The sequence below is a fragment of the Ciona intestinalis genome, chromosome 1, assembly GCF_000224145.3.
Source record: "Ciona intestinalis chromosome 1, KH, whole genome shotgun sequence".
NCBI lineage: Eukaryota > Metazoa > Chordata > Ascidiacea > Phlebobranchia > Cionidae > Ciona > Ciona intestinalis.
Window position 1 is genome coordinate 3,566,289 of NC_020166.2, and position 27,337 is coordinate 3,593,625.

The window sequence follows — 27,337 nt, forward strand, 5'->3', positions numbered from 1 at the left end:
TGGTTTTGTTCCTTTAATATTTAAGATTATTTGGATATTACGAGTTAAAAGTTTCCCGTCTTCCCCCACCCTACTATATGGAAATATCACAAAGCACTGTAGTGTCACTTACAATATATTTTAATGCAAACTCACCAATAAATCAGGAAATTTCAAACATCCAAAATATGGTTTGGTTTTCGGATTAACAAAACTAAAACCATCTACGTTTGAAGGCGTGTTTGTATGGTGATTAAATGCAACTTGAATTTTCTGTTGAGCTGTTGTAAATAAATAAAATATTACTTCATTAAAAATAAAACAATTAGTAAATAAGCTATTAGGAGAGATGTTTATTAGTTTTTATAAAAATTGATATTTACATATTTTTATTTGTTCTTAGAATTTGTTTAAATAATTATTCTAGAAGAGAAAAAATGTCTTTTGTACATAATAATTCCATTTTAATAGCACAGAGATGAGCCTTCGGGAACAATTCCCCCCATTTTACTTCAGTCCTGTTGGTTACTACATGCTTACATCATCAACTAGTGTGTAAGCAGTGACATTTTTTTATTATCACTCATCAGTAAAGTTCTGGTAGAATTATTGAAACAAGGAACATTTTTTACTAAATTCTTTTGTATAAAGTGCGTATTAGATGACCAACCTGTGGATTCTGGCAATAATAATGGCAACCTATACGTATTTAACTGACTCCAACCACATTCAACTTCTTCTTCATTGAATTTCGATGGGCTGGAAAATGTTTAAAAAAAATAATAAAAAGTTAAAGAATTTTGATTAGCTGTAAAATTTTTTTAAAAAAATAAAAAATTAATTATTTCATGTTAAATATGCATACCAAAGCACACTCCATGTGAGAAACTGTTCAAGTAATTTAAAACATAATATTAAAAAAATCAAATTTGCCATGTATTGTTTGCCATCTTTTAACTTCCTAATGCTGTGCAAATTATCCATGCCTTCTGTACTACTGAATTAGTTTAACTGACATCTACTGTCTGCCACCAATCACCATTATATTTTCAGTATAGATAAATATATTTATGAAGATACAAAAACAGAAGTTAGACACTCTCATTTAATTTAAAAACTGTATTTGTCTCTTTGATTACAATAGCGTAGATTTAAAAAAGATTAAACAAAAAAAATACTTTAAACCAGTTACAGTTAAAACATATTTATATTTATTTGGAAGAAAACAAGCAATTAACTTCTGAATTTTATAAATAATTACACAAAAAAAAATTGTTAAAAAAAAGATAAAGTTTTAAGTACATCAATTCATATTTAAAATTTCTTACCCAAAGTAAACATGAGAATAATCGAAGTTGATTTTCTTGCAATTTAGTTTGCTGTTGTAGAGAGTTAGTTGGTCATCTTGTTTATCCTTGCTGGGTTTCCTGGCAAGACACAATAAAAGGCAAAGCACCCTTTCCACACAATCATCTAAACCTAAATTAAATACATAAGAAGAAGTTATATCTTCAGTATAAAAATAAATTTTAAAAAGATGCGCCACACGAATGTTAAATAAATGCACTTGAAAATTTTCAATTATTTACACATTCGCTATTACTACTTTCCTTTTTAGTAAATTTTTAAATGAATATTTTTTTAAACTGCATTACAATACCAACATTTTAAATTTACAAAAGCAAATATTATATAATTTCACATCCTATTAGGAGAATTTAAATAATATAATGAGTAAAACATGTCACTCAAATTAAACATCAAAAAAACAAAATTTTAAACTTATAAAAGTATATATATATTATATATATTAATAAAATATATTATTTTATATCTTTTTAAGAGAATTCGAAATAATAATAGTTAAACATGCTACTCTAATTAAACATCGCAATATATAAAATACAAACCAAATCCACTTGTTTGTAGTAAACCATCAATATCACATTGGTTACTGAATCGGAACATTTCCAAAACAAGAGAAACATTCATTGAATTATCGAACAACAATTTCCAGTAATATGAACCATTACGATGGTGAGATAGCTTTTTACTGCATATAAAATACTTCATTTTTGGCCAATGCATATTATTATATTCTAATCGTTTAATAATTCTAGATTTGTTTAATAAATCTATTTTGTCAATCAAAGAATCAAACATTGAAATGAATGAATAAAACTTTTCCTCGTCTGGTCGGGAAATGACAGGGGTTATCACACCGGTTTAACACCCCATGCCAGCTTACGAGTTACCATGTATGTTACTTTGTGGGTGATTGTTTTTCTCAGGGTTACAGGCGGGCATGCTAACCACTATGCCACGGCGCCGGACATTAATATAATCTTGAATATATATATATATATCTAAATACATCTAACCAGCAACAACTCACAACTTACCTATCAAACATAGAATCATATATCTTCCATTTTAACTTGATTTCTTCACTGAGAAGCGACACCTTTCCATTCCTTTGTTTTCCTTCTTTCGACTTACGAGATTTAGCAACAAATATTTTCGCCAACTGTTCCACACATTTGTTAAAACTTTTTTCATGGCTCTTGTCCATTTTGATTTCAACTTTTATTCATTATTTTAATGAAAGCATTTGTTGCAAAAGTGTCTCACACTTAAACACTACCATGGCCCTGTGCAAAACTGCATTGTGAGCTTTTTTAAATATCAATTTTACCCAACAGTAATTTTAAGCACTTTGCCATAAAAAATATAACAAAGACAAGGAACAGTTATCATTATAAATTACATAACATACCATACATTGCTTGTTGGCATTAACTTAAAAAATACAAACAAGGACAATATTACCAGGAAACTACCAACATGTTGAAACCATATGAACATTTATATATAAAGAACATCTTTATATTTATAATGATATTCGCTGAAATGTCAATCACTGTGAGATCAAACATTTATGGGTTATAAGTTTAAAACAGTTACATTTGTGCATCATGCAGAAATCCATGCCAAAATAAATAGAATGTGAGTGGCAAATGGCAATACAGAAAAAAACAAGTAACTCTGCATAAAATATTTAATGTACTAAATTTCTTTGAACTCAAACTTTACTTTCTCAACTGATATGTTTTCTATGTTTAATCATATCCTATAACCTCCACTGTTAAACAGTGGCACAGTAAACAATTCAAAGCATATTCTCAATTTACTTGGCGTTGTATGACATGCTTTTCTGGTTCATTGGATTTTCCGGTGATTTCTGCCACATTTTCCTCAGTGTTTGACGAAGTTGTGACAATTTAAGGTTCGGGTTTTCAGCCTTTAACTTCGGCATGTATTCTTCCTCAAACTTCTTAAACGAAGCTTTCAACCTCCGCTCAGGATGACGATCCAGCTCTTCTTTCACGCTTAATGCAGAGATGGCATCCGATACAGACCGCGCTTCCACTGCATCAGCATTTGTTAAACTATTCGCGACTGTTTGATTGATATTTTCCTCCAATACATCTTCCTGCACAACAATTTTCTTCTTTTCCAAACTAACCCGTTTCTCATCCACAAGCTTCTCAGCTTTTTCCTTTTGCTTCTGTGCCTCTATATCTGCTCTTGACACTTTAGTTGGAGCAGGTTTGGCAGATTTTCCTAAATTGCTCTGCTCTGCTTCATAAAGTTCAGCCAGTTCCTTCTTTTTGTTTAACGTCTCAAGTTTCTTTTTCTCCTGTATTTCTTTTCTATTTTGTTTCCGGAGATTAATCTTGTGGTCATCTTGCCAGTAAAGGTCTTCTTCTTGTTTTTTCTTCAAGTCTTGTTTCTCAGCTTGCTGTGCAGCTTTTCGTGCTCTTGCCTCGACTGCTTTTGTATTTGTTCCTTGAAATTTCTTGGGCATTACTTTAATTAATCCACAACCAAACTAACAGATATTGTAGAATGCCCTGAGTAATATAAACAATGTGACATTTCAAAAAATACAGCACTTTTGTTCTCACAGGCCTTTCATGCAATGTATAGGTGCTGGTGAAACCCCCCCCCCACCTTATTTGCTAAATACCAAACTAACCCCTTTAACCATCAACCCCCAGAGCCCTTAAGGCTAAAACTAACCACCAACCCCTAACATTTTCCACCGGCCAATTCTGCTATGTAGCGGAGAATTCCTGGTGCTAGTGAAGAATCTTCCGCCCCACCTTATTTGCTAACCACTAACTCTTAACCCCTAGGTTAGGGGTTAGTAGTTAGTGGTTATAGGGGTTAGTAGTTATAGGGGTTAGTGGTTAGGGGTTAGTGGTAAGCAATTAGGTAGGGATGGGGAGACTCTTCACTAGCACCGGATTCTTTACTAGTGCCAAAACAAAATCTATATATTTATTAGATTGGATATGAAAATACGTACAATACTACATAAGTTACTATGATAAAAAACAGTTTGTCAAACTTTTAAGAATTCTTCACTTTAAATTTGGGGAATCCCCGTTCAACCAAACAAATTGCAGTCTAGGGGAGCAAGTTTATTATTTGTCATAAAACTACTGTAATATACGATTAAACGTACGATATCTGCACACAAGCATATTTATGTCCTGATTTTAAGTCTATTGTGAGATTTGTAATAAAAAAGTGACTACTACAAATTTATCGTGACGTAGCAACGCAACAAAAGCACAGTTTTGTACTATCGCAGAACAAATGAAATATAGTTGAGTGGAGAAGACCAGAGTCCGTATATAAACATGTTTATATACGGACTCTGGAGAAGACAGGTCACCTTTAGCACATAATATCCTCTAACAAAGTGGTTATGGGTTCAAGGTCTGTTGCTGCTGTTATCATTGTGGGTGTATGTGCGTTCTTAGGCAAGACACTTAACATCAATTGATCTTACTCAGAGTTCAATAATGGGTTGCTCAAATTGTCAAATCCGCGCGTGTAACTAAAATGACATTGTACTGCTGTCCAATTTGATAGACGTTCTTATCAATAGTAACTTTCATAGTAGGAAAGGGGGAAATGGGACACCTTTGGCACATAACATCCAAATATCCTGATCGTGTTTTAAAAATTTATCAACAGTCTATATGGGCGTCGCGAGAATGCGAATTTATAATTCTTTGAACTTTTTTTGTTTGCTACCAAATAGGACGAGAAAACAGAACAATTAAGCAGGTGTCCCATTTTCCCCATCCTATTATATTTATCAACTACTGTACATGTGAATATAGTTAGACTTAGCCCATATGTCATGTTAATATACTCGCTCCACGTATGCTATATCGATCAAATAGTCTGACAGTCTGTAATCGAGGAAGTTCGAAGTCCTGAGTAATCATGCCTTGAAACGATGAAAGCCAGTGTCATGATATATTTGTTTCGAGCGTTGAATTTTGCACCAGATGTCAAAACAAATATATCGACACCGCTGTGATATATGTATCGATCTGTGGGGTAAGATGGGATACCTATAGCACTTAATATCCTACTCGTATTTTAAACATTTAACAACGGTCTATGGGAGTCGTTATAATTCTTTGTTTACTAAAAAATGGGACGAGAAAATAGAATAAAAAGTGTCCCATCTTTTCCCACCCTACTATATATGTAAATCTCCTCAAAATCTAAAATGAAACTCTTTATGTGTAATGAATTTACCAGCGCACTTTATGTCTACGATGCTATATATTCCTTGTTTACATAATATGTAATTAGCAGTAACAGATTAGATACGTACCTTTCAATACAAATAACAGGAAGGAGGCGCGTGGTTAACCACACGTGACACGTCACTGCTGATTACTTTCAAACATAAACACAAATTTAATAACAATACCGTATCATTCGAAAGATTGTGTTTCAATAAATAGCGAAAATAAATAACAATGGACTCACAGTGATCAACGATGGCGCGTTTGTAAAAATACACGATGCTTTCTTGGAAAAAAACGGTTATTGTGCTTCAATTAAACTGGACGTGTTGAGGAAATTGTACGAACGTGATGAAGAAATACAGCTACATGCAGCTTTTTGTCTATGTACCACATACATGCAGGTCGCCGCCTGTGTATGCAGCTCGTTGCCCTCCACTGATGTAAACAAGCGAGTTTACAATGATTTATTGTCTATTCTACAGCAGTGTGTGCTATGAGAGCTGTCTCCATGGTTTTCTATGAACGTGGGTGTGTTTGAGTCACTTAACTTCGTTCCATTATGCAGCGCATTAGATGACTCATTTGCGTTTTTTTGGTTATTAAACATGGCTGAATTATAATTCTGCTTCTGTCGAAATCGATCAATTATTGCCATCACTACACTTTTGTTTGGTGTCTGGTGCGTTCGTATCATATGTTCCAAGACCTTGCGCACCTACAGTACAAAAAATGAAACGTCATCATATGTCGCGCAATGATTCATGAACACAAAGATAGAATGAACTAAAATTAGATTGCAAATTAACATATTTTTTGTGGGTAATAGTTTTTTTCTTAATTTTTGTCTTTATGGCTGACAATTTGGACATCCCATAAGTAACCACTGAGTTTGAGCAAAAAAAAAATGATTACAAACCTTGGACACAAGTTCATAAGGTGTAAGAGTGGGGTCGTAAGGTATCGGTGCCCCAATATATGTCCGCATCTTCACAGGGAACCCACCATACATGGGCATAAGCGGCCATCTTGTGCGTTCATATAACATCCGGAAAATTTCTATGGAAAAAATATTTGCTTTGTCGTGTTTATTATCGTCGTTACTCGATTTAATCAGCCAATAATTTAGATAATAATTAATCAATCTAAGCCTGATTCAAAAACAGCAGATGTAAGATTTACGATATAATACATGTTTGGTGTTTTCATGTTTTCTATAAATAACACAATTACACAAAACATGAGAAAATGCATAATGATAATTTCATGGCAAAGAATTTCTAAATATAAACCTACTTATTACTATTCAAGAAAAATTACAGAGATAAAACATTAAAGAAACTATAGAATTGAAACCATGTAATCAGCTTAAACCTGATGTCCTAACCGCATCATTAAAAAGTGATTGACAATTAATTCCAGCATACTTTAGCTGCATGATAAGTAGATAATGTTAGTAACACATGCGTGTATAACAATAACATACAGCAGTGTTTTTCAACCTTTTCAGCTTGCCGGCTGTGAAATTTTAAAACAAATTTTGCAAACCGATAGACCTTTAAAATTCAACCCAAAATGTAATTACGTCCAAAGTAGACCATGAACTTTATACATTACGGTGCTGCAAATTACGGAACTAGCCAACTCCTAAATCAGTTTAAAGTGTAATGTTTTGTTTCTTTAATCAATAGACAAGAATTCAACATCTGCATTTTGCAATTGAGATATAAAATTGTAATATATTTGGCGGAACGGAGGTTGAGAACCACTGACATATAGTATTATGATTAATATTCTCACTTTTTCCAGTTCCTATAAAATCGAATGCTTGTCTACAGTTCTCCGTGAACACAGGTATGATTGGCTGTTAAAGAAGAAAAGTATTAAAAACTATTACACATAGTTTACTACAATAGGTTTTTCCATGTCTACTTATATTATACCCCAATAAAATGCAGCTTTAATAAATATACAAAGGCGAAAGTGGAAGTTAAATAATAGGCTTTCTTTTTGCTGTTACTAAAAAGTATTAAAAAATTTTACACATAGTTTACTACAATATATTTCTCATATCTAGATTATTTTATACCCTAAAATGAAACACAGCAAAAGTAAATATGAGGCAAAGTGAAAGTTAAATAAAAGTTTTTTTTACTGGTGGTACTAAATTAATTTTCTTAACTGTTTTAACAGCTGAAGCAATACATTTCTGTTAATTTTTGATCAATAATATTCAAATAAACAAACAATGGTAAACCTATGGCTGATCAATCAAACGAACAATGAAGGGAAACAAACAGTACACAAAGCATAATATAACCATCACCACAATAGTGCTTTAAATAATACCAGTAGCAATTCCAGTGCCTTTTGAATTTGATACCTACCACTTTTGCATCAATTGCTGCTTTGGCAAACCCTTGCCTTGATTGCCAGACCAAGGAATAATTTTCACTGAATAAAGCTTCTCTTACACCACCTGGGGCAATGGATACGATTTCTCCTTCATTAAGATGGTCAACTACTTTGCTACGCGGACCAGGAAATGAACCCCAGAATCGGAAGAGTGAAGCTAAACCTGAAATTATACATATTACATCCAATTTTTTTAAATGGCAAGTTACATAATATAGAATTGTGGGGGAAGACGAAACAACTTTGGCGTATAATTTCTAAATGTCCTGATCGTGTTTTAAACAATTACCAGAGTTTTTAGGATACGGTTTTATAATTATTTGAATGTTATTTGTTTACTATCATATGGAACGAGAAAATAGAATGCAAAAGTGTCCCATCTTCCCCCACCCAACTATATTCAATATATATTCACAAGGCAAACAAGCTATAGCAAAGATTATCAAACATCATCAAGCTCAAGTATAGTAGAATGGTAGCTTTAACCTATTTTAGGTAAACTTGTTTGCTTTCAAAATCAGATAAAAACATAAAATAAACTTATAAAGTTTTTAAAACAAAAGTTGTATGTAAACATGATTTTGTAAACAATTATCACCTGTCTATACTATAGTATAAAAACAGAGTTTATTTTATAATTAGTAAATAAACAAAGTAATAATAAACAAAACTATAAAGATAAAAAATTTAATATTTTTTAACCCAGTATTTTGAATGAATAAATGTATGTAACTGCTTTTATCCTCGCGTGGCCTTAAAAGATAGTCGTTATAATATGAGCGTTCTGTTTCATACACCTCGCTGATGCTTACGAGTTACCATGTATGTTATTTTGTTGGGGTTTTTCATTTTTTTTATGTATGGCTTATAATTTAAAAAAAAACCACTAGTGACCACTGGGTTGAAGCAATTTGCGTTAGGTGTCTTGCCCAAGGACACATACGCCCACAATGGTAGCAGCAACGAGCCTAGAACCCAGTACCCATAGATTAGAGGCAGGTGCGTAACCACTTTGCCCTGGCGCCGGACATTTTAAATGCAAAGTTATCCATAACAAAGTAACTATGACCAAAACAAAATATAAAACTAAAAAATCTATATTTTCAAACCTGGTATTTTAAATGCAAAATTATCCATAACGTTCCTCATAACCCTTCCTTTCTCCATGTAAATATGAGCCACAAGATAATATATATCGATTGGAAAAGCACCGTGATAATAAATAATCAGGGCTGGCCCCGTGTCAGGGATATTTTGCATTCCCACCACCTCATAACCTGCAACAGGGGTAAATAATTGGTTAAAAATTAGCCATGGTAAACCTGACTGTGTAAAAGGGGGCGTTTATAACTTTCTATCATTATTATTCACTTTAGAACACGACTAAAAAATATTTTCCTCTATTTCAATTCAAATTAACCAAACACAGAAAACAGTTTTTTAAAAACTAGTAAAAACCTAAAAATAGCTTTTTTAAACACACAACCCTGCTATTTACCCTTGTCGCTATTCTTTACTGTTTCAGAATTTCCACTATAGCCTTGCAATATTCACCCATACACAATATTAAAATTATAACAGTGTAGTATGGTTAAAATGTTATGAATAACTTTTCATTATATAAAGATCAGATCAAACTGTATTGTGCTTATACACTAAGTAAAGGCTTAAAGGAATGCATATATAATACGATGAGGGAAGACAGGACACTTTTAGCACATAATATCCAAATATTCTGATCGTGTTTTAAACAATTACCAACCGCCTATGATAGTCGTGACTCGCGAGGATACGATTTTATAATTCCTTGAATATTCTTTGTATAATGGGACAAAAAATGAAAAGGTGTCTCATCTGCCTCCACCCTACTATATATATTACAGATTTTGAGGATCAGTTTTATAATTCCTTGAAAATTCTATGTTTAATACCAAATGGGACGTGAAATAGAATGAAAGGCGTCTCATTTTCCCCACCCTACCATACATATTTTTTACCATGCCATATCCAGCCATGTCCACCCCAGAAAGCAGCCATAGTTCTTCGATAGCCCTCCCATAAGTCCCGATGATGGAAAGCATCAATTATTGAATGTCTTCGATGGTAAACAAATAAAAGAAGTGCACTGAGATAAAGATACACAACCAGTAGCATAGGAAGAATGAAGAAAGTTATGACAAATGGAGAGAAAAGATACAATCTCCAACCTGTAAGAAAAAACAAATATTTATTCAAATAAACCGCAGACTTATTTAAGTACCTAAAATTTTACAAAATAACAAAGGTATTTTTTGCCACAGTTTAAATTTTTTTGCAACTTAAGTACCTGAAATTTTAAAATAACTAAGGTATTTTTTGCAACAATTAGATTGCCATTTTTCTCTTTTAAATTTTTAGATTTTAACATTCTATTGTTAATACAAAAATTGGGGTACAAATTTTGTAAACTCTCCAAAAACATCATATTATTTTGATACAGATTAGGTTCATTATTTATTAAATAAGCTGTGGGGAAAATTATAAAAAAAAGAAAAGTTTGTAAACCAAATCTTGAGTCATCAGCCTATTATTATGGCTCAGCACGTATTTTGTTTTTTACCTTTTTTTTCATAAAAATCCTGTAAACCATGGTAGCTATAAACAAATAGTTTTATTTTTTTGACTATTCCTTCTATGTCAACATGTTAAAATACATTGCACTAAATTTTTAACCCAAAATATATTGATATAGTTACCTGGAACATGGTGGTTAAGGAAGAGAACCACCCCGGAAAGATAATAATCAACAAAACTTAGTAAAAAATGGATTGCACAGGTTATCCATTGCACAAGATAATGCAACATCTAAAATAATGTGGCTAATTGTTTAATATTATGTAATTTAATATTGGCATATAATATTATAATAACTTTATATATCTCTTCGATTACTATAGCGAATATTTTAAAATATTTCAAACAAAAAAACAGGATATAGCGACAAAACAACAGGTGTTAAAACACGTTTACATTTAGAACATATTTACATTTAATTGGAAAAAAATAAGCGTACAAATAGCCTATAATCATATTCATCATACAACGAAAATATAATTCGTTTTCAACATAACGACTGCGGAAAAATAGTTCTACTATAGCCTATACATACAGATACAGTTATTACAGATTCTACCTAGTTCACTGCTTGATTTTAAACTGTCTGGCGCTTGAACAACTTAGCAGATAAGAAATAAATAGGTAACAACTGTTCATGATGCAACAGTGACACATCTGTCTAGTTCGTTTGCGTGATGACAATTTTGGCCACGACCTATTAACGGAGACAGTTCATAAGTAATAAGATTGCGCCTTCAAGTGATGATTTATTAGCTTCGAATCAGGGTCTTTCCCAGGGACATATATTTTAGTAAAGAAGAGAGCTCTAAACAATAGGCACAAAAACACGTTTAGAAAATTGATGAGTACGTACGTACGTACGAAAAGCATACAACCTGTTGGCCATATTTTAATGCGGCAAGCAGTTTTCTTGGTTAAGTTTGTATTTAACAGCGTCCAACCAAAGTGATTAAATTTTGCAATGACTATTGTATGCAAAGAGATTAAAACCATCTCTTTGATTGTATGCATGAATGAATGTAACTTGTTTATCCTCCCGTGGCCCTGGAGTATGAAATTATACTTACTTGAAGAGTTTAAGCATCAAAGTTCTGCTCCTTCTTTTATTAATCATATCCCAAGTTTTTGTTCTACGTTTATTTATACAAACATTCAAGGCAAATAATTATGCATTTAAAATACTACCAGAGTGCATAAGAAACATTATTGAACTTTTACAGAAATATTTTGATTCATTATTTCAAAGTTATCCCGAAATAGCAAAATGTTTAAATCACAATTGACACAGAATGGAACATTGAAGAAATTATTCACAAAACATCATAAAAAGCATAGTAAAGAATCATGGAATAAAAATCATTGTCATTGTATTTACATCCTCACTGTGATCCTGAATACATGAGCAGAGTGCTCACACATGATATCAGCTGGAATATGATCACACCAACTTACATCTACATCATCATACTTTCCTTCCAGGTATGGCTTCAGTGTTTCACCAAGCCTGTGAGTGTATTTTGTTTTTACAAAGGTACAAAGTTATGTTAAATCAAAATAACATATTCACCATATTTAATACGAAAGTTTATTAAAATGATAAATTTTGATGGTTACGGAAAGTATTTTTAGGTCATACCGTTTGTCAAACTTTTATTAATGATGATTAAAAAACCTACATCTAGACATCAGACACAATAATTATGTGATGGATTTTGTTAAAATAGGTTTTGTTTTATTCTAAACAAAAGCTGGTAGACCTCATAATAGTTTAAATGTAAAGATGTTTTAACAACTGTATTTTTGTCACTATATTTAAATGTATTAATATGATCAATGGTAAAACTTGATGTATTACCCCCAGTTTGGAGTCATATCTGGTCCACACATCAATAGAGAGTTAAGTTCAATTTGAAATCGAGCAATATTCATGTTGATTAAACTTCTTTCCAATTCATTAAGTAAATTCTCATCCTCAATGTCTTTCATGGATTCTGAAAGTTTAAAATTAAGCGATAATTTTTAATACTAAACTACCCTACACAATAATTTGAAAATATTATATATTAATGGCACTTTATCTCAGCAGTTAGACTACACGCTTTATCAATAAATGTTTTCAAGGCCAAAATACAAATACAATTCTTTAAATTCACAGTATTGAAAAACTATCTATTTGGCACAGAAATGTCAGTCAACAAAACAACAAAAACAACGGAACAGCGGAACAGCGGAACAGCGAAACAACAAAACCAAAAAAACATCAAAACAACTTACCACTGCCGATAGTTTTTTCAAAGGGGTTGTCACCGTTCAGAACAAATCTAACAGAACGATGCCATGACAACCTTTCATAAAGGGCTATGGTGTGACATATCTGTGCAGTACGTGGAATCAATGCAGTTTCTTCAGGAGAAAGCAGGATGTCCTTCTCCACATAATCACATATTGCTTGTTCAGCTTCTCCTCCAAGCTAAACCAAATATAAATATTTACAATTTAACAACGTTTGTATAATGAACTTTTCCACCTTAGTCTGGCGCCGTAGCACAGTTGGTTAGCAAGCCTGCCTGTAACTCAGAAGTTATGGGTTCAAGGCTTTTTGCCGCTACCATTGTGGGCGTATGTGTCCTTTGGCAAGACACTTAACGGCAATTGCTCCAACCCAGTGGTCGCTAATGGGTTGTCCAAATTATTAGCCACAAGAAAAATTTGTTTTAAAAAATAAAAAAAATAATCACCTCACAAAGTAACATACTCGGTAACTTGTAATCTGGCAGGAGGTGCAAACCTGTGTTATTTACGACTGTCGTTTTTCGGCCACGTAAAGATAAAGTAATTTATATTTATTCATTCACCTATATGGACAACTTTCTGAAGTTTTTTAAACAGCTAGATTTTTCCCAACACACACATCTTCATAATGTTATACCCATTAATGCCCCTTAACATAAGTTTATTCACGCATTACAAGTTAGAATAGGTGTCTTAAATCAAATGTGTATCAAAATAAATAAAACCTACTGCACCTTTGCAATGAAACTGATTGCAAGTGTGATGGTTCGAACAGCTTCACAAATATCTGCTGTTCTAGCATTTTCCAAATTAGTGTCGAGATCCTGAATTAATCTTTGTGGCAAAGGAACCTATTAAATAAAAATAAAATAAAATTTAATACAAAAATCAATCAGCAACAACAAAACATGATTTATCTATGTAAGGCAAAAACAAAAGGGTTGTTTTGTATAACATTGTCATTGTACCTGTACATTGTATTAACCAAAAACCAAGGACCAATATATTTAAGTGTTTAATTCTCTTTATAATGGCCATTGTGTTGGTCAAGCTCTGGTTTATCAATTAAAGCACCTTGTTCAAAAAACTCTCACTTAAATCTCAAACTAATCACTTACAAAGTAACATACATGGTAACTCGTAAGTGACACGAGGTGTATGAAATAGAACACTTGTGTTATAATGCTGTAGCTTTCTGGCCACGTAAGGATAAAGACCAAGGTGATCCTAGAATACAGATATTCTAGCGGCCATTTTCGATACCTTCTACCGATACCACTAACCTAAAATTTGGACACTGTACTAACTAGACCCCAGCGGCACCGATTCTAAAATCAAAATTTCGAAAAAATATTTATTATGAATATTAATATTCGTCATAAAAACATATTTATAGAATTTTCTCCCGATCCAGCTTCGAATATGTTATAGCGCTACGTAATACCTAAAAAATGAAACATCACTTTCTTCAAAAAAATGCGGGGAAGGGTTCAGAATACAAACAAGTATGAGGGTCATAACCCGAATCATACAAGTATTAAATTTTAAAATATTTCGGCGAAAATATAACTTACGCATACATCTATGTAGGTCAGTAGCATGGTATCCCCATTGAAAAAAAAAAATAATTTCAACTTTTTTTAAAACTGAATATTAATATTCGTCATAAAAACATACTTATAGAATTTTCTCCCGATCCAGCTTCGAATATGTTATAGCGCTACGTAATACCTAAAAAATGAAACATCACTTTCTTCAAAAAAATGCGGGGAAGGGTTCAGAATACAAACAAGTATGAGGGTCATAACCCGAATCATACAAGTATTAAATTTTAAAATATTTCGGCGAAAATATAACTTACGCATACATCTATGTAGGTCAGTAGCATGGTATCCCCATTGAAAAAAAAAAATAATTTCAACTTTTTTTAAAACTGAATATTAATATTCGTCATAAAAACATACTTATAGAATTTTCTTCCGATCCAGCTTCGAATATGTTATAGCGCTACGTAATACCTAAAAAATGAAACATCATTTTCTTCAAAAAAATGCGGGGAAAGGTTCAGAATACAAACAAGTATGAGGGTCATAACCCGAGTCATACAAATATTAAATTTTAAAATATTTCGGCGAAAATATAACTTATCATACTCGAGCCAAACAAGTGAACAGCAACATGTTATTGCAAAACAAACGTTCAGTTACAAAAACAACTTTTGTTTTCCAAGTTTGAATGAAAAACAAAGTCAATTAACAGGGAAGTGACATGAACTATATCAATATTCTTCACAATATTTAATACCCATCCCCGCACTCATCAGTTGAAGAAATTAATGTTTCATTGTTTAGTTATTCAGGAGCACTATTACATTTCAAAGTTTGTCTGGTGCAAGATTCTATAAATATGTTTTTATGACACATATTAATAGTCATTTTAAAAGATCTTAATTGATGAACAATGCTGTATAAAAATGAATCGTGTCGTTGTACATACACTTTAACAATTCTAAGCATTTTAGACACACAACGGTAAATATTTACTGTTATAATTTTGTTATAAAAACATTTATGTGGATTAATATGTACTATTTTTGCGTTCGTGCAAATAAAATATATAAACACGAAATTCGAGTAATTAATACTCTCCACAATATTTAACATCCATCCCCGCACTTTTTTGAAGAAAACGATCTTTCATTTTTATGTATTTCGTGGCGCTATAACATATTCAAAGCTGGATCGGGAGAAAATTCCATAAATATATTTTTATGACGAACATTAATATTCAAATTTAAAAAAAAAATTACATTAATTATTTTTTCGATGGGGATAACATGCTAGTGACCTACATAGATGTATGCGTAAGTTATATTTTCGCGAAAAAAATCGAAAATTTAATATTTATATGATTCAAGTTATGACCATACTTGTTTGTATTTAACATCTATCCCCGCAATTTTTTTAAAGAAAATAATGTTTAATTTTTTAGGTATTACGTAGCGCTATAACATATTCGAAGCTGGATCGAGAGAAAATTCTATAAATATGTTTTTATGACAAATATTAATATTCATAATTAATATTTTTTCGAATTTTTTATTTTTTATTTTAGAATCGGTACCGCTGGGGTCTAGTTAGTACAGTGTCCAAATTTTAGGTTAGTGGTACCAGTAGAAGGTATCGAAAATGGTCGCTAGAATATCTGTATTCTAGGATCACCTTGGTAGGATAAAGCAAGTTCCTCAACATATTAACAAATTAACAATCCAACTTGTGATTATAATTATTGTTTATGATTTTGTCCATTCCTAAAGACAAAATAGTCAAGTAAACCCAAGTAATATTGTAGAAAATGTGAATCTTAATTTGAGCAACTTTACTCAGAAGTCATCACTTATAAAAACAGCTAACCTGAGTTGTTTTTTCATTCACTTTTTCCACTTCATTTTTCAAGCCCACATCCTGTGGATATACCATCTGTGGTATTGTCTGAAAGTTAAAAAAGAGATTCATTAATATTGTTTTATACATGTTGCTTCTGTCTGCTACCTTTTTTATAAGATATAATAATATAATAATACCTTGATTTATCTCTTCAATTACGGTAGTGAAGATTTAAAATATTTTAAACATAAAGACAGGATTAGCGACAAAACAACAGTTGCTAAAACATATATATTTACTACGACTAGTTTAACAAATTTCTTAACTTAACTCACCTCAATCTTGAGTAAACTCTTTCTTAAAATGAACTTCTCTTTCACCTGGCAAAAAAATTATAGTTTAACAATTAATTTACCTAAAATTATTTTTAATTTAACTCAATGAATGTAACTTATTTTACCTTCGTGTTGCCGGAAAAAGGCATTCATTATAACATGGGTGTACAGTTTCATACACCTCATGCCAGCTTAGGAGCTACCAAGTATGTTACTCTGTGGGTGATTACTTTTTTTTACCTTTTTTTCTAATGATCCAAAATTGTATGCGATGTTATGCTTAGTGCCGCTCTCATCTTTGCTGTACTCATACTGGGAGTTTGCAATAACCAGAGGCATCAGGTCATGAGATTCCACGATACAAATCAAATCATTCTCCATGTTCATACGAACATCAACCACAGGAAAACTGCATCAAAGCAAAAAGCGATATGTTACGTCACAACAGTGATATATAATGTCAAATATGATATATTACGTCAAAATAGCGATATGTTAGATAACAAATGTAATATATTACGTCACAATAGCGATATACTAGGTACATTACGGCAGGTTATAATCTTGTTTCCGCATTGTTTTATACCAGTGAAAACCCTTACTCCCAAGCCCTTACCCTTAACATTTAACTCTCAACCACTGATCCCTAACAAATACCACTGTTTTATGCCAGTAAAAACTCTAACCCTTAACCCCTATACCCCAAACACCAACAAATAACGTAACAAACTGAATTTGGTCCACTAAGTAGTTGTACACTTTCGTTTTAATAAAATAATTTACAAATATATATGATACTTTCTGAATTTGATCTGCCATGTTTCACCTGGGTGTTGGTGTGATTAGATCTCTGCATTTCAAGAGCAATGTGTTTTGCATCGTAATGAAGTATTCCACCAAAAGAAGAGCACATCCTCCTCTTCCATGTTTACTTGGTAAACACATTGATATTGGGCTATCCATATTCATGTCAGATTCAAAGAACGACTTTGGCATCTTAAACCGATCTACTTTCTCTAAATCTTTTCGTAGCTGTGAAAAAAGAATACAGAACACACTTTAGTAAAGCCGCCATAGGTTAATTTATATTGTTTTGTTTAAAAAAGAAATTCTTTTACATTAATTTATTATATTACAGATTAATTTATAATATTTTGTTTGAATAAAAAAAATTTTTACATAAATTTATAATATTACTGAATTACTGATTATTTTATAATATTTTGTTTAAATAAAAAAAATTTTTACATAAATTTATAATATTACTGATTATTTTATAATATCTTGTTTGAATAAAAAATGTTCCATATTAATTTATTATATTACTGATTATTTTATAGTATTTTGATTGAAATAAATCATTCTTCCATTAATAGATTGCACCTTGTTCCAAATTGAAATGTATTGTTCAATTTGATCTTCAATATCACTCTCATTGTCTTCAATAAAATCTTGCAAAGTGAATTTCTCTGTGTCACCCAAATCAACTTTCTGGCGATATCTTTATATTGGGAGAACATAAGATGATTGAATGAATGAGTGTAACTTACTTTATCCCCACATGGTTGGAAAATAACAGTCGTTTTACAAAGGTGTTCTGTTTCATACACCTCATGCCAGCTTACGAGTTACCATGTATGTTACATTTTTTTATGTACGGCTGTTAATTTGGACAACCCATTAGTGACCATTGGGTTGGAGCAATTGCCGTTAAATGTCTTGCCCAATGACACATACGCCCACAATGGTAGCGGCAAAGAGCCTTGAACCCATTACCTCTGGGTTAGAGGCAGCTACCGTGCCGGACAAGATATTCGAAAGATGCGGATTCGAAATAGCAAATATGTAACAATTAAGTTTTACCTGGAAATAAACATGTCTTGAACCTTCAATAAGTCACAAAGGAATCGAAGCAAGTCAAGATGTTCAACATTGAGCAAAACTTTCAAGATAGATCCTTCACCTGATATTAAAATCACTTTAACAAGGGTTTAAACTTAAACTTTAGAACATACATAAAGATTAATTCATTTTTAACAAGGGTTTAAAACTTAAATAAAGACTAATGAAAACACAATATTAGGAAACTGCGCTTACTTTCAGATAATCACGTATAGTTACTCTCAATTTTCTATAAAATTTATGCCCAAATAGACAAATTGCAAAGTGTGAGCCAAAGTATGGCAGAACAGCTTAAACAATACTACCACACACCATCAGTATAGTCATCAAAGTGGTTGTGTTAACTCACCACCAACAGTTTCATCCACAGCTTCTAACTTCTGTCGAACATTCAGCATGTCAGCATGGATTCGGTAATTCCATAAACTTGGGCTGTTCCAGGGAATCACCCCATCTTCAAGATCACCGTTCAGATTCAATTCGTAAACAATTCTGCTCGTAAACAAGGACAATCTTAGAGAAAGACATTTTGAGAGGAAGTAAAATTAAAAAGGAAAGACATTTTCAAAGGAAGTAAGCTGAAAAAGTAATGACAGTTTTACAGAAAGGTAAATGAAATCAAATAGAAAAAAATGGACAAAGTTACTTACTTTTCCAAAGGCCTTTGTGCAAAATCACCAACTTGCACAATCACAGCTTGTGCTGCATTAATCAATGTATCTGTGTTTTGAAAAGCAAGTGAGAAGAATTGCCGTTGGAATGCTTCCTCCCACTGTGTTCGTGCAGCCATGCTTCGTAGTGACAAGATCTGGTTCCCAGCCTGATAAGTGATGAACCATTACTCATCAGTACTTATTAGTTCAAAATTTACTTTTTAACTCAAAATTTACTTTTTAATAAAAATAAGAAGAACTTTTATTTGTCTCTTTGATTACAGTAGCGTAGATTTAGAAATATTTTAAACAAAAAGACAGGATATAGCAACAAAACAACAGTTGTTAAAACTCGCTTACAGGTAAAAACATATTTACGTTTAGTTGGAAGATAATAAACGTGGTCCCTACACTTAGCAGACAGACACGCCATTTATTTTAATTAAGTTAAACTTTTAATAGAAACAAAAGTGTGCATTTTATATTGAAAACTTAAGATAAATAAAAATTGAATATTTTTAAGTCCAAAAACAATTAGGTAAAAAACTTACATTGTATGTTCTAAATTTGTGCACAATCTGATGCATCATTATAAAAGCATCATCAATGCTTCTTCCAAGACAAGTAGCAAGATTGCGCATATCATTATAAACATGTTGAACAAGGAAATGTTGCGCTTCTTCTTTACTTTTTACTTTCACCATTCTGAAAAAGAGTAAAAATTCATGTAAATATTGTTTTGAAAAAGTTATATTTCACAACTAACCTTTGTATTGTGCCCTTCTCCTTATTTGCAAGCAACATGCATGAATGAAGACAAGCTCGTAAAGCACATACAGAAAGTTTGGTCAGCTTTCTTTCTTGAGTGGGTAGTTGACACTGTGCTGCATTTTTAAGCAAATACCCAGCTTGTGACGCTTCAGTCAACTCACCAGCTGTGTTACCAGCGTGTAACAAGCCATACTTCCGACCACCAATTTTATTTCCACACTCAGGACATTTGCCCTCTTGGACAGGGTTAGTGCATTCACCGATAAAATAAACATGACCTTCTGGACAGAGATAGGCTTTGGGGGAAGTGTTGTGAGCTCTCTCCAATTTTAATACATCTCGAACTTCGAAAAAGTTGGATGCTGGCATGGTTGGTAAGAAAAGATCAGTATAGTTTTCTGGCTTGTTAACAAGGTCTGCCAAATTCTCCAAAACTCCAACATTGTTACTCAAAACAACAGCTCCAATAAGATTAACCAGCTCAGTGACTTTGTATGCCATTTGTGGTGAAAGCTCTTTGATTTGAAACTCATATTTTTGTTGAGCCAAATTTGACAAGAAATATTGGCTTGCTTTACCAGCCAAATGCGACTGCAGTCGACCTGTAATGTATTGATAAGAAGCTTTTCTCAGTTGGTGTGGTGCACTGCCATGTGCAGTCCATACAGCCAAAGCAAGCATAATCTGGAAAATACTGTCAGGAGCTTGTTGAATTTCATGAATGATCTTTTTGAAAAGATTTGGTAAGTCTTCTTCTTGTGCTATGTCCAAAAACAGAGCCTTTGTTCGAATATAAATATCTCCAGTCAACACCAGGAGATCGGATTGAAGATACAAATTTTCTTCTACAGCATCTTGTGCTGGTAGTAGATTCTGTGGAACCAGTGACTTTCTGTAACCATCATTTTCAATGAGGATATTAAATGCATCCATTCCATATCGTCGACATAATGTTTTGATAATATACTGTTTCATGACAAGGAACTTTGTGTGTTGACAGTTTGCACATACAGCTCCAACAAAAGTAACCATATCTCGATACTCCTTGAATTTTTTGGACTTATCCGTCTTACTTTGCAAATGATAGACACAATTCACAACCACCCTTGAAATAAACTTCAATTTTGCACAAAGATTTAGGTGCTGCACTTGCTTGAAGTTGTTGGCATACTTGCATAGTTCTTTGCATTCATCAAACATTTCAGCTGCGTATGTGGCACTTATCTCCTCTGCTGGGTTTTCCATGGTGGCGCGACTTTGCTGCATATCTTGTATACACTGAGTGTAAATATCCATGATCATTTTCTTATCCAAGACACTTGTCATGCTCGTGAAATGACGATCAAGCTGATTCTGAACTGAGACTGGATTACACCGCAAGAGCAACTGCAAGATGAATGATCGTGCAGTTGGACTCGGGTCTAAGCTTTTGCGAATAGGAGATATATCGTGAGTGGTTTTGTCACATATAACCAACTTTTCCAAAGCCATGGTGATCTTCTCATCAGGTGGTTGATTGAATTCATCTTGGTTTGATAACTCCGGGTTAGGAAAGCAAAGTGTGGACAAGTAGTCTAAGAAGAAGCTTTGGCAAGCAACCTCAAACTGCTTGAGTTCTTTCTTTTGATCATTTTGCAGCTCAATCGGTTTCAGTTCCAGGTTTTCAGAAATCTTTTTTCGACAAATTGGGCAACTTCTTTCTGGACTTTCCACTGGAACACATTTCATGCAAACTAAATGTTTGCAGGGAAGTTTTACAGGTTCTGATAATTTATCCGACCTGCAAACCTTGCATTGTAACTTTTCCCAGGAACAAAGCAATTTCAAATTAATATCCTGTGCACAGCCTTGCAGGGTTTTTGTTAAAATGTTCAGGAATCGATTGTCGGTGAGGTCCTTAATTTTAGTTGCACCAGTCCAAAGCCTTCTTGCTAAAGGGGCCAATGTTGCCAAATATCTTTGAGCAGTTTCAGGTAATGTTGCACTTGGGATAAGTTGATCCAAAAACATTTCAACAAAAACAATTCTTCTCCAACTTTCCTTTAATTCATGTCTTGTTTGCATTAATGGACTAACAAGAATTTTATTAGCAACATGTTTTGTCTTGGATACCTTTTCCTTCCATTCCTTACAAAAATCACCTTTGTCAATTTTTGGAGCACCATTTTCAAGAGCAGTAACAAGTGATTGAAATGCTGATATGTGAACAACAACAGTTTGTTGCTCAGATTGATCTTCTGTCCAACGTTCAACATCATCTATAACTTGAGGTTGAACTTCAAGAATATCTGACAGTTGTTTCAACTCTTCCATTGAATGTACAAATGACATGAACATTTCAAGCAGTACATTTTGATGATGTTGTGCTGCATTTCGTTTTGCAAGCAACAGGGCAAGCATACATTCTGTCACAGCTGCATATTCTTTCTCTGAAGCTGTCATTTTATAAAGAATGTGAACCAGATCGCTTGTGAATAGTTTAATGTTATTAATTGCGTCATGTTCTGTTACTTTCGCAAGTATTGGCTTGAGTGGAGAACCGGAAACTTTCTGAAAGAAACGGTCAATTTTGTCAACATCATCTACTGCAAGTTGGTTAACCATCTTCCATTGTTGAAGCAGTTCATTGATGATTTGTCTGCTAAAGGGAAATTTGCAAGCAAATCCCTTCTGGCAACAAATAACCAAATTTACATTGCTTAAATGCTCAGGCCAAGAAAGACTCTTCTGTATGAACTGACTCTGAAATATTTCAAGCCATAAGTCCAAAAATCCTTCATCTTGCTGGTCGTTACAAATTGAGTCCAAGTTGTTGTCAACATCTGTAACGCTGATAACCTTTGCCATGGCAACTGCAACCAAGCTTTTCAGTTTAAGCCACAAAGTTTTCCTGAAAGTTCCTCCTTCCTGCAATGCTTGAGGAGAACATGCTTCTTGGATCGCCCAATCATCATGCTCCAGTTTATCTTTTCTTTTTTGCATCAAATAAAAGATGTGTGTCATGACAATTTTTTGAAAACCTTCTGTAACCAGTTTGTTTCCAAACAAAAGCTCCATCAAGATTTTAACACGATTTCTGGTCACAGATGCTTCCTTGTTTTGCAGTTTTGCAATGGCTTGTGGTATGCTCTCCTTTAAAAGTTGATATAAATCAAGTGCAGGTCCATCATACAGGGTGATTGACTGATCTAGATTTTGATTCATAATCTCCGCACTGATTTGCAAAACTTCCAAGACACCAAGTTCCCAGAATTTTGAAGCTGATGCAATAAAGTCTCTTCCTGGTCTCAGTTCATCCACATACACTGACTGACAATCACGACTGTGGAAACTTGTGTATGACTTGTTCGTCCCAGCAATTCCAGTTTGTCGTTCAAGAGTGAAGAGGAAAGCAATGATAATGGATGATTTTACTTCAAGCATTTGTTCTTTTATTTCTTTCACTTTGTTCATTGCGCAATACTTGGCACAAGCGATGAGGTTGCTGTGTTGCTGCACCTGTGGACATTGGACTAGCAAAATAAAAACACTGTCTTCTTGGTTGGCATCACCTGTTGATGCGAATTTAAAGAATTCATCCAATCTTCCGGAATATTCCCTTTCTGTTTGGAACTGTTGTAATGTGAGCAACATGATGCGATTTTGTGGCAACTGTAGATGACTTTCCAGTCTCAGTCTGTCTTGTTCATTGAGTACCTGTGAAAAAGAAGACACTTCAAACACAGATATTGAATCAACAGCTTTGTTTTGGATTTCATTTTGCAGCATGGCAGATAAGTTATCATGCTGTTGTTCTTCCGCATATATTTTGTAGAGTGCACCACTATCTCGCTTTGATTTTGACTTAGGAAGTCGATAAATTGCATCCATAGAAGCGGATTGAAGCAATGCCTTTTTCACTTGTTCAAGCAAAAGAATGTTTTCACGCAGGTGTTCACCATCTTCCATATTAAGAACAACAGTTGCGATTGTATTATGATGATAACCGATAAATGCATCCGGTTCAGTGAAAGACTTTCTTGGGTAGATTGGTAGTGATATTCTGGAAAATTCCGCAACCCATTGAAGTAGCTCATTAACCAATTCCTGCTGCTCTATATTAAGAATGCTTTGCATGTCAAATACATGTTTTTCCAGCCGATTGATCAAAGGAATTGGAAACTCATTGTAAACAATATCTTGCTCCTCAATTACCAGTAATTTAAATCCTTTCGCAACTCTGCACTTGACTCTGTGACCTCCAAGACCAAGATCTATATAGCGCTGATCTGCAAAGGTAACATAGTGCTGGTTAAGTGCGTCATAGAGAGATTCATACAGATCTCTAAGATTGAGTAAAACCACTGCTCTTCCTGATTCCATGCACACTTTGATCCTGTTGATATTTCTACACACTTCAGTGTAATCATGATCCCTGGGGAAGCTTGAACCGAAGATTACTTGAAAATCTTTCACATCTCCCATTACTCGACTTAACAAACTTACTGCAGAATATTGTTTGGTCAGAAGCAGCAAAAATCGACTTTCATTATCTTGATTGAGATTCTCTTGTATTAAAGCTTCTACAGAAATTCTTGGCTTGTACGTTCTTTCATACAGCTGGGAAAGGTGTTTTTCAAATACCTCCCAGGTAGATTGCTTACTCCAGGTAGATTGCTTACTGCCACTAAAGTTCCTGATTACCAGTCGTCCAATATCTTTAAACGATAAGCTTTCTTTATCAGACAGAATAGCAAACATCATCTTCAATAAACTGTAATAATCTCGAAGCCCAAAAAACTCTTTCTTTTGCTCTTTATAAATTTCCAGATAAGCGGTAGTCAGAGCTTTGACATTTTTGTTCACTTCCCCCATTTTCTCTTTGTCTGATTTAAAAATTGCTTCTGCGGTTTTGAAAAGATCGTCATTGGATGGGTTTCCTCTTGTAACAAATATTCCTCTGTTCATCTTGGCAGGATCAAGTGCCCAGTTTGAGATTCCGACGAAACCAACTTGATTGTGCGGTGGGACTTCCAATCCAACCGTTTCTGTTGATCCAACCTCCAACAAGGGATGTAAAACTTTCAGCGGCATTTTCGGGGAGTCTTCTGCAAGACCTATTTCATCCAAGACAACAACTGCTACATATCGGTCCAGATCTTGGTTCTTCTGCAGCTGAACACACTGATTGAACAACTTTTCTATCCCTACAGCATCAGATACAGTACTGCACTGAAAGGAGAAAAGTTGAATTTGCTTAAGCTTCTGAAAAAACGGATTCTTTGAATTTCCACCTTGCATTGCGTCCGCCACTGTTGTTTTTGCAAGCGATTTAGAACTGCCAGGTTTGCCTACAAGAAACAAAGGGATTCTCATTTCAGCACAAGTAATAATCATGAAGACATTTTCTCTCAGAGCTTCATTGCGAGCGATATCCTTTTCCAGCTCTATCTCATTAATGAAGACATTCTGGCAGGCAACAATTTCTTGAAGCATGGTTGGAGCATTAATTTTACCTCCTGCTTGAAAAATGGATTGAGTTACTGCTTCTCGATACTCCTGTCTCTCAGGTAATGTGGTGTGGTAGCACATGCCGAGGGCAAGAACTAATGCGCGCAACTCATTGGGAAGTGGATTGGCTCTTTTGTAAAGTTTCTTCTTTTCCTCATCAATTAAAGGACTTAGAGTTTGAAGTTGTTGGTAAAACCATTTATAACTTTTGATGGTTCTCTCTACATCACGGAGGCTTACAAAACTGCAAACATCTGTTTGTTCTCTCATATAGGATTGAGATCTGGTAAGAGCTTTAGTAATGATCGCTAACATGTTTTCACTCAGATCTTTCAACTCCATATTTTCCACATCATTTTGTAACTTAATCACCATTTGGTTGATGTAAATCTCTTCAGTTTCTGCATTGAGTTGTCCAAAGTCCCACACAAGTGGTAGCATACTTGGTGGCAATGATGTGACTCTATAAACCAAGTGACGCAAAGGTATTCCCGCAAAAGTTTCTGCAGTGTCTTGTGATTTGACATGAAATCCAAGACCTGACTTTTCCATGGCTGCAATCATTTCATCAGAGTGCTTTTTATAGGGATTACATGCTGCAACAATCTTTAACCCTGTGTCTACAAATGACTTTCCATGTACTGTTCCATCACAAACAACTTCTTTGATTGCATAAATAGCTTCCGTTGTGTTAGCTTCATCAAGAAAGAGAACAGTTTCAAGATTCCCTTCTTCTTTATTCTTTTGTGCCAGGGTAATAGCTTCTCTAACTTTCTCTTGGATAATTCCCACTGTGACCCCACCATGAACTTTCACAACCACCATGTTCTTCACCTTTCTTTCTTTGCTCACTTCCCCAGACTTCAATTTGCTCATGAATTCAACCATCCTTGTCTTCCCACATCCTGTCTCCCCCATGATAACCACAGGAATTCCACATCTGAATCTCATATGTATTGCCAGCATCTTCAGAACATTGTCAGTGGTCAGTTCGTATGTTGGATCCGGATCAATCACTTTTTTCACCCCAAAAACATTGCATAATGTTGCAAGTTTGTCTTCACGGGATACCAGGTCAAAATTCTGGCTGAGGTTGACCCCTTGTATGCGCAATCCACGGAAGAGCAAGTTAGTCATGATACCTGCTTGAATAGTTTCATATGTTACAGGATGACACAAATCACCTCTGTTGTTGATGTTAAAATGAACAAATGACATTGAGAATCTGTCATCATTAAAGAACATGTATGGATGTAGATTGTTTTCCCATCTTCTTCTAAGTTGGTGAAGCTCCAACAAATCATTTTCTTGATTTCCGACTTGATGTTTGTCTGATAATGAAGGTGTGGCAAAATCCTGGGACATCCTGATCATAAAGCGAACCACAAACTTTTTAAACCCTGCCAAACCAGCATCAAAGTTGAGAGTTGGCCCAACAGCTTCAGCAATGCAGAAATCCGATTTTTCACAATCATTTAACTGGGTGTTTAAGAAGCGACAGAAATGGCTTAGTTCAAGCCATGACGGCTCCTCAATGCTGCAAAACTTCAACAGAGTTTCAAGAAACTCCAGAGGGTTGTTCTTTGGTTGATGGTAAACGAAGTTGTCTAAATCTTCTTGGTGTGAATATTTGTACAAATATTGGTAAGGTCGTTGGTAGGTGGGGCTCATAAGAAGCTCATTGTCAATCATGACAAGGTTTTCCAGCTCTCTTTGTTCTGTTTTGTTTTCTAGATGACCTTTGACTTGCATTGGGGTCAAGCAAGTTACAGAGGGTAGTAGACGAAGAATGTTGGCGTAAGAAATTGAACCCTAAAATGTTATTATGATTTAGACAAACTTAAAAGAGTGTTAAATAATGTAACTTTATCCCCGCTGGG

General features: G+C 33.9%; 4 protein-coding genes and 1 non-coding gene across 6 annotated transcripts in view; all 5 read right to left on the reverse strand.

Moving 5' to 3' along the window:
• LOC100181771 (gamma-tubulin complex component 6) overlaps positions 1–2,630 on the reverse strand; it is a 21,527-nt gene extending 18,897 nt beyond the window's left edge. Inside the window, exons 1-5 of one of the 2 annotated variants that reach the window (XM_026836168.1) lie at positions 2,382–2,630; positions 1,890–2,032; positions 1,308–1,458; positions 650–738; positions 136–260 (exon numbers count right to left, since the gene is read on the reverse strand). In XM_026836168.1, the coding sequence (XP_026691969.1) occupies positions 136–260; positions 650–738; positions 1,308–1,458; positions 1,890–2,032; positions 2,382–2,551 (678 nt within the window). In that variant the 5' untranslated portion in view covers positions 2,552–2,630. The remainder of the gene's footprint in view (positions 1–135; positions 261–649; positions 739–1,307; positions 1,459–1,889; positions 2,033–2,381) is intronic. The other variant, XM_026836172.1, reaches the window with a different exon arrangement.
• A 1-nt stretch (position 2,631) lies between these two features.
• LOC100184918 (coiled-coil domain-containing protein 124-like) lies at positions 2,632–3,902 on the reverse strand. Its single transcript, XM_002128694.5, has one exon. It carries the CDS (start codon positions 3,845–3,847, stop codon positions 3,167–3,169), a length of 681 nt encoding a protein of 226 aa, XP_002128730.1. The 5' UTR covers positions 3,848–3,902; the 3' UTR covers positions 2,632–3,166.
• Positions 3,903–5,591: 1,689 nt separating this feature from the next.
• Positions 5,592–11,080, reverse strand: LOC100184157 (transmembrane protein 68-like). Its single transcript, XM_009863911.3, has 7 exons — positions 10,748–11,080; positions 10,010–10,219; positions 9,122–9,289; positions 7,985–8,175; positions 7,398–7,461; positions 6,517–6,656; positions 5,592–6,315 (listed from the first exon to the last, which is right to left on the reverse strand). The coding sequence occupies exons 1-7, from the start codon at positions 10,854–10,856 to the stop codon at positions 6,055–6,057; spliced, it is 1,143 nt and encodes a 380-aa protein (XP_009862213.2). The 5' UTR covers positions 10,857–11,080; the 3' UTR covers positions 5,592–6,054.
• mir4143 (microRNA 4143) lies at positions 6,788–6,840 on the reverse strand. The gene has a single exon (NR_034539.1). It is a non-coding gene; the product is annotated as a microRNA 4143 (primary transcript).
• Positions 11,081–11,750: 670 nt separating the features above from the next.
• Positions 11,751–27,337, reverse strand: part of LOC100186533 (E3 ubiquitin-protein ligase rnf213-alpha-like) — a 44,364-nt gene continuing 28,777 nt past the window's right edge. Inside the window, 14 exon segments of the mRNA XM_026836182.1 lie at positions 11,751–12,132; positions 12,484–12,619; positions 12,903–13,098; positions 13,655–13,771; positions 16,334–16,411; positions 16,642–16,686; positions 16,882–17,050; positions 17,468–17,673; positions 18,025–18,142; positions 18,505–18,604; positions 18,893–19,035; positions 19,194–19,363; positions 19,748–19,901; positions 19,963–27,269. Coding sequence (XP_026691983.1) covers positions 12,000–12,132; positions 12,484–12,619; positions 12,903–13,098; positions 13,655–13,771; positions 16,334–16,411; positions 16,642–16,686; positions 16,882–17,050; positions 17,468–17,673; positions 18,025–18,142; positions 18,505–18,604; positions 18,893–19,035; positions 19,194–19,363; positions 19,748–19,901; positions 19,963–27,269 — 9,072 coding nt within the window. The 3' untranslated portion in view covers positions 11,751–11,999.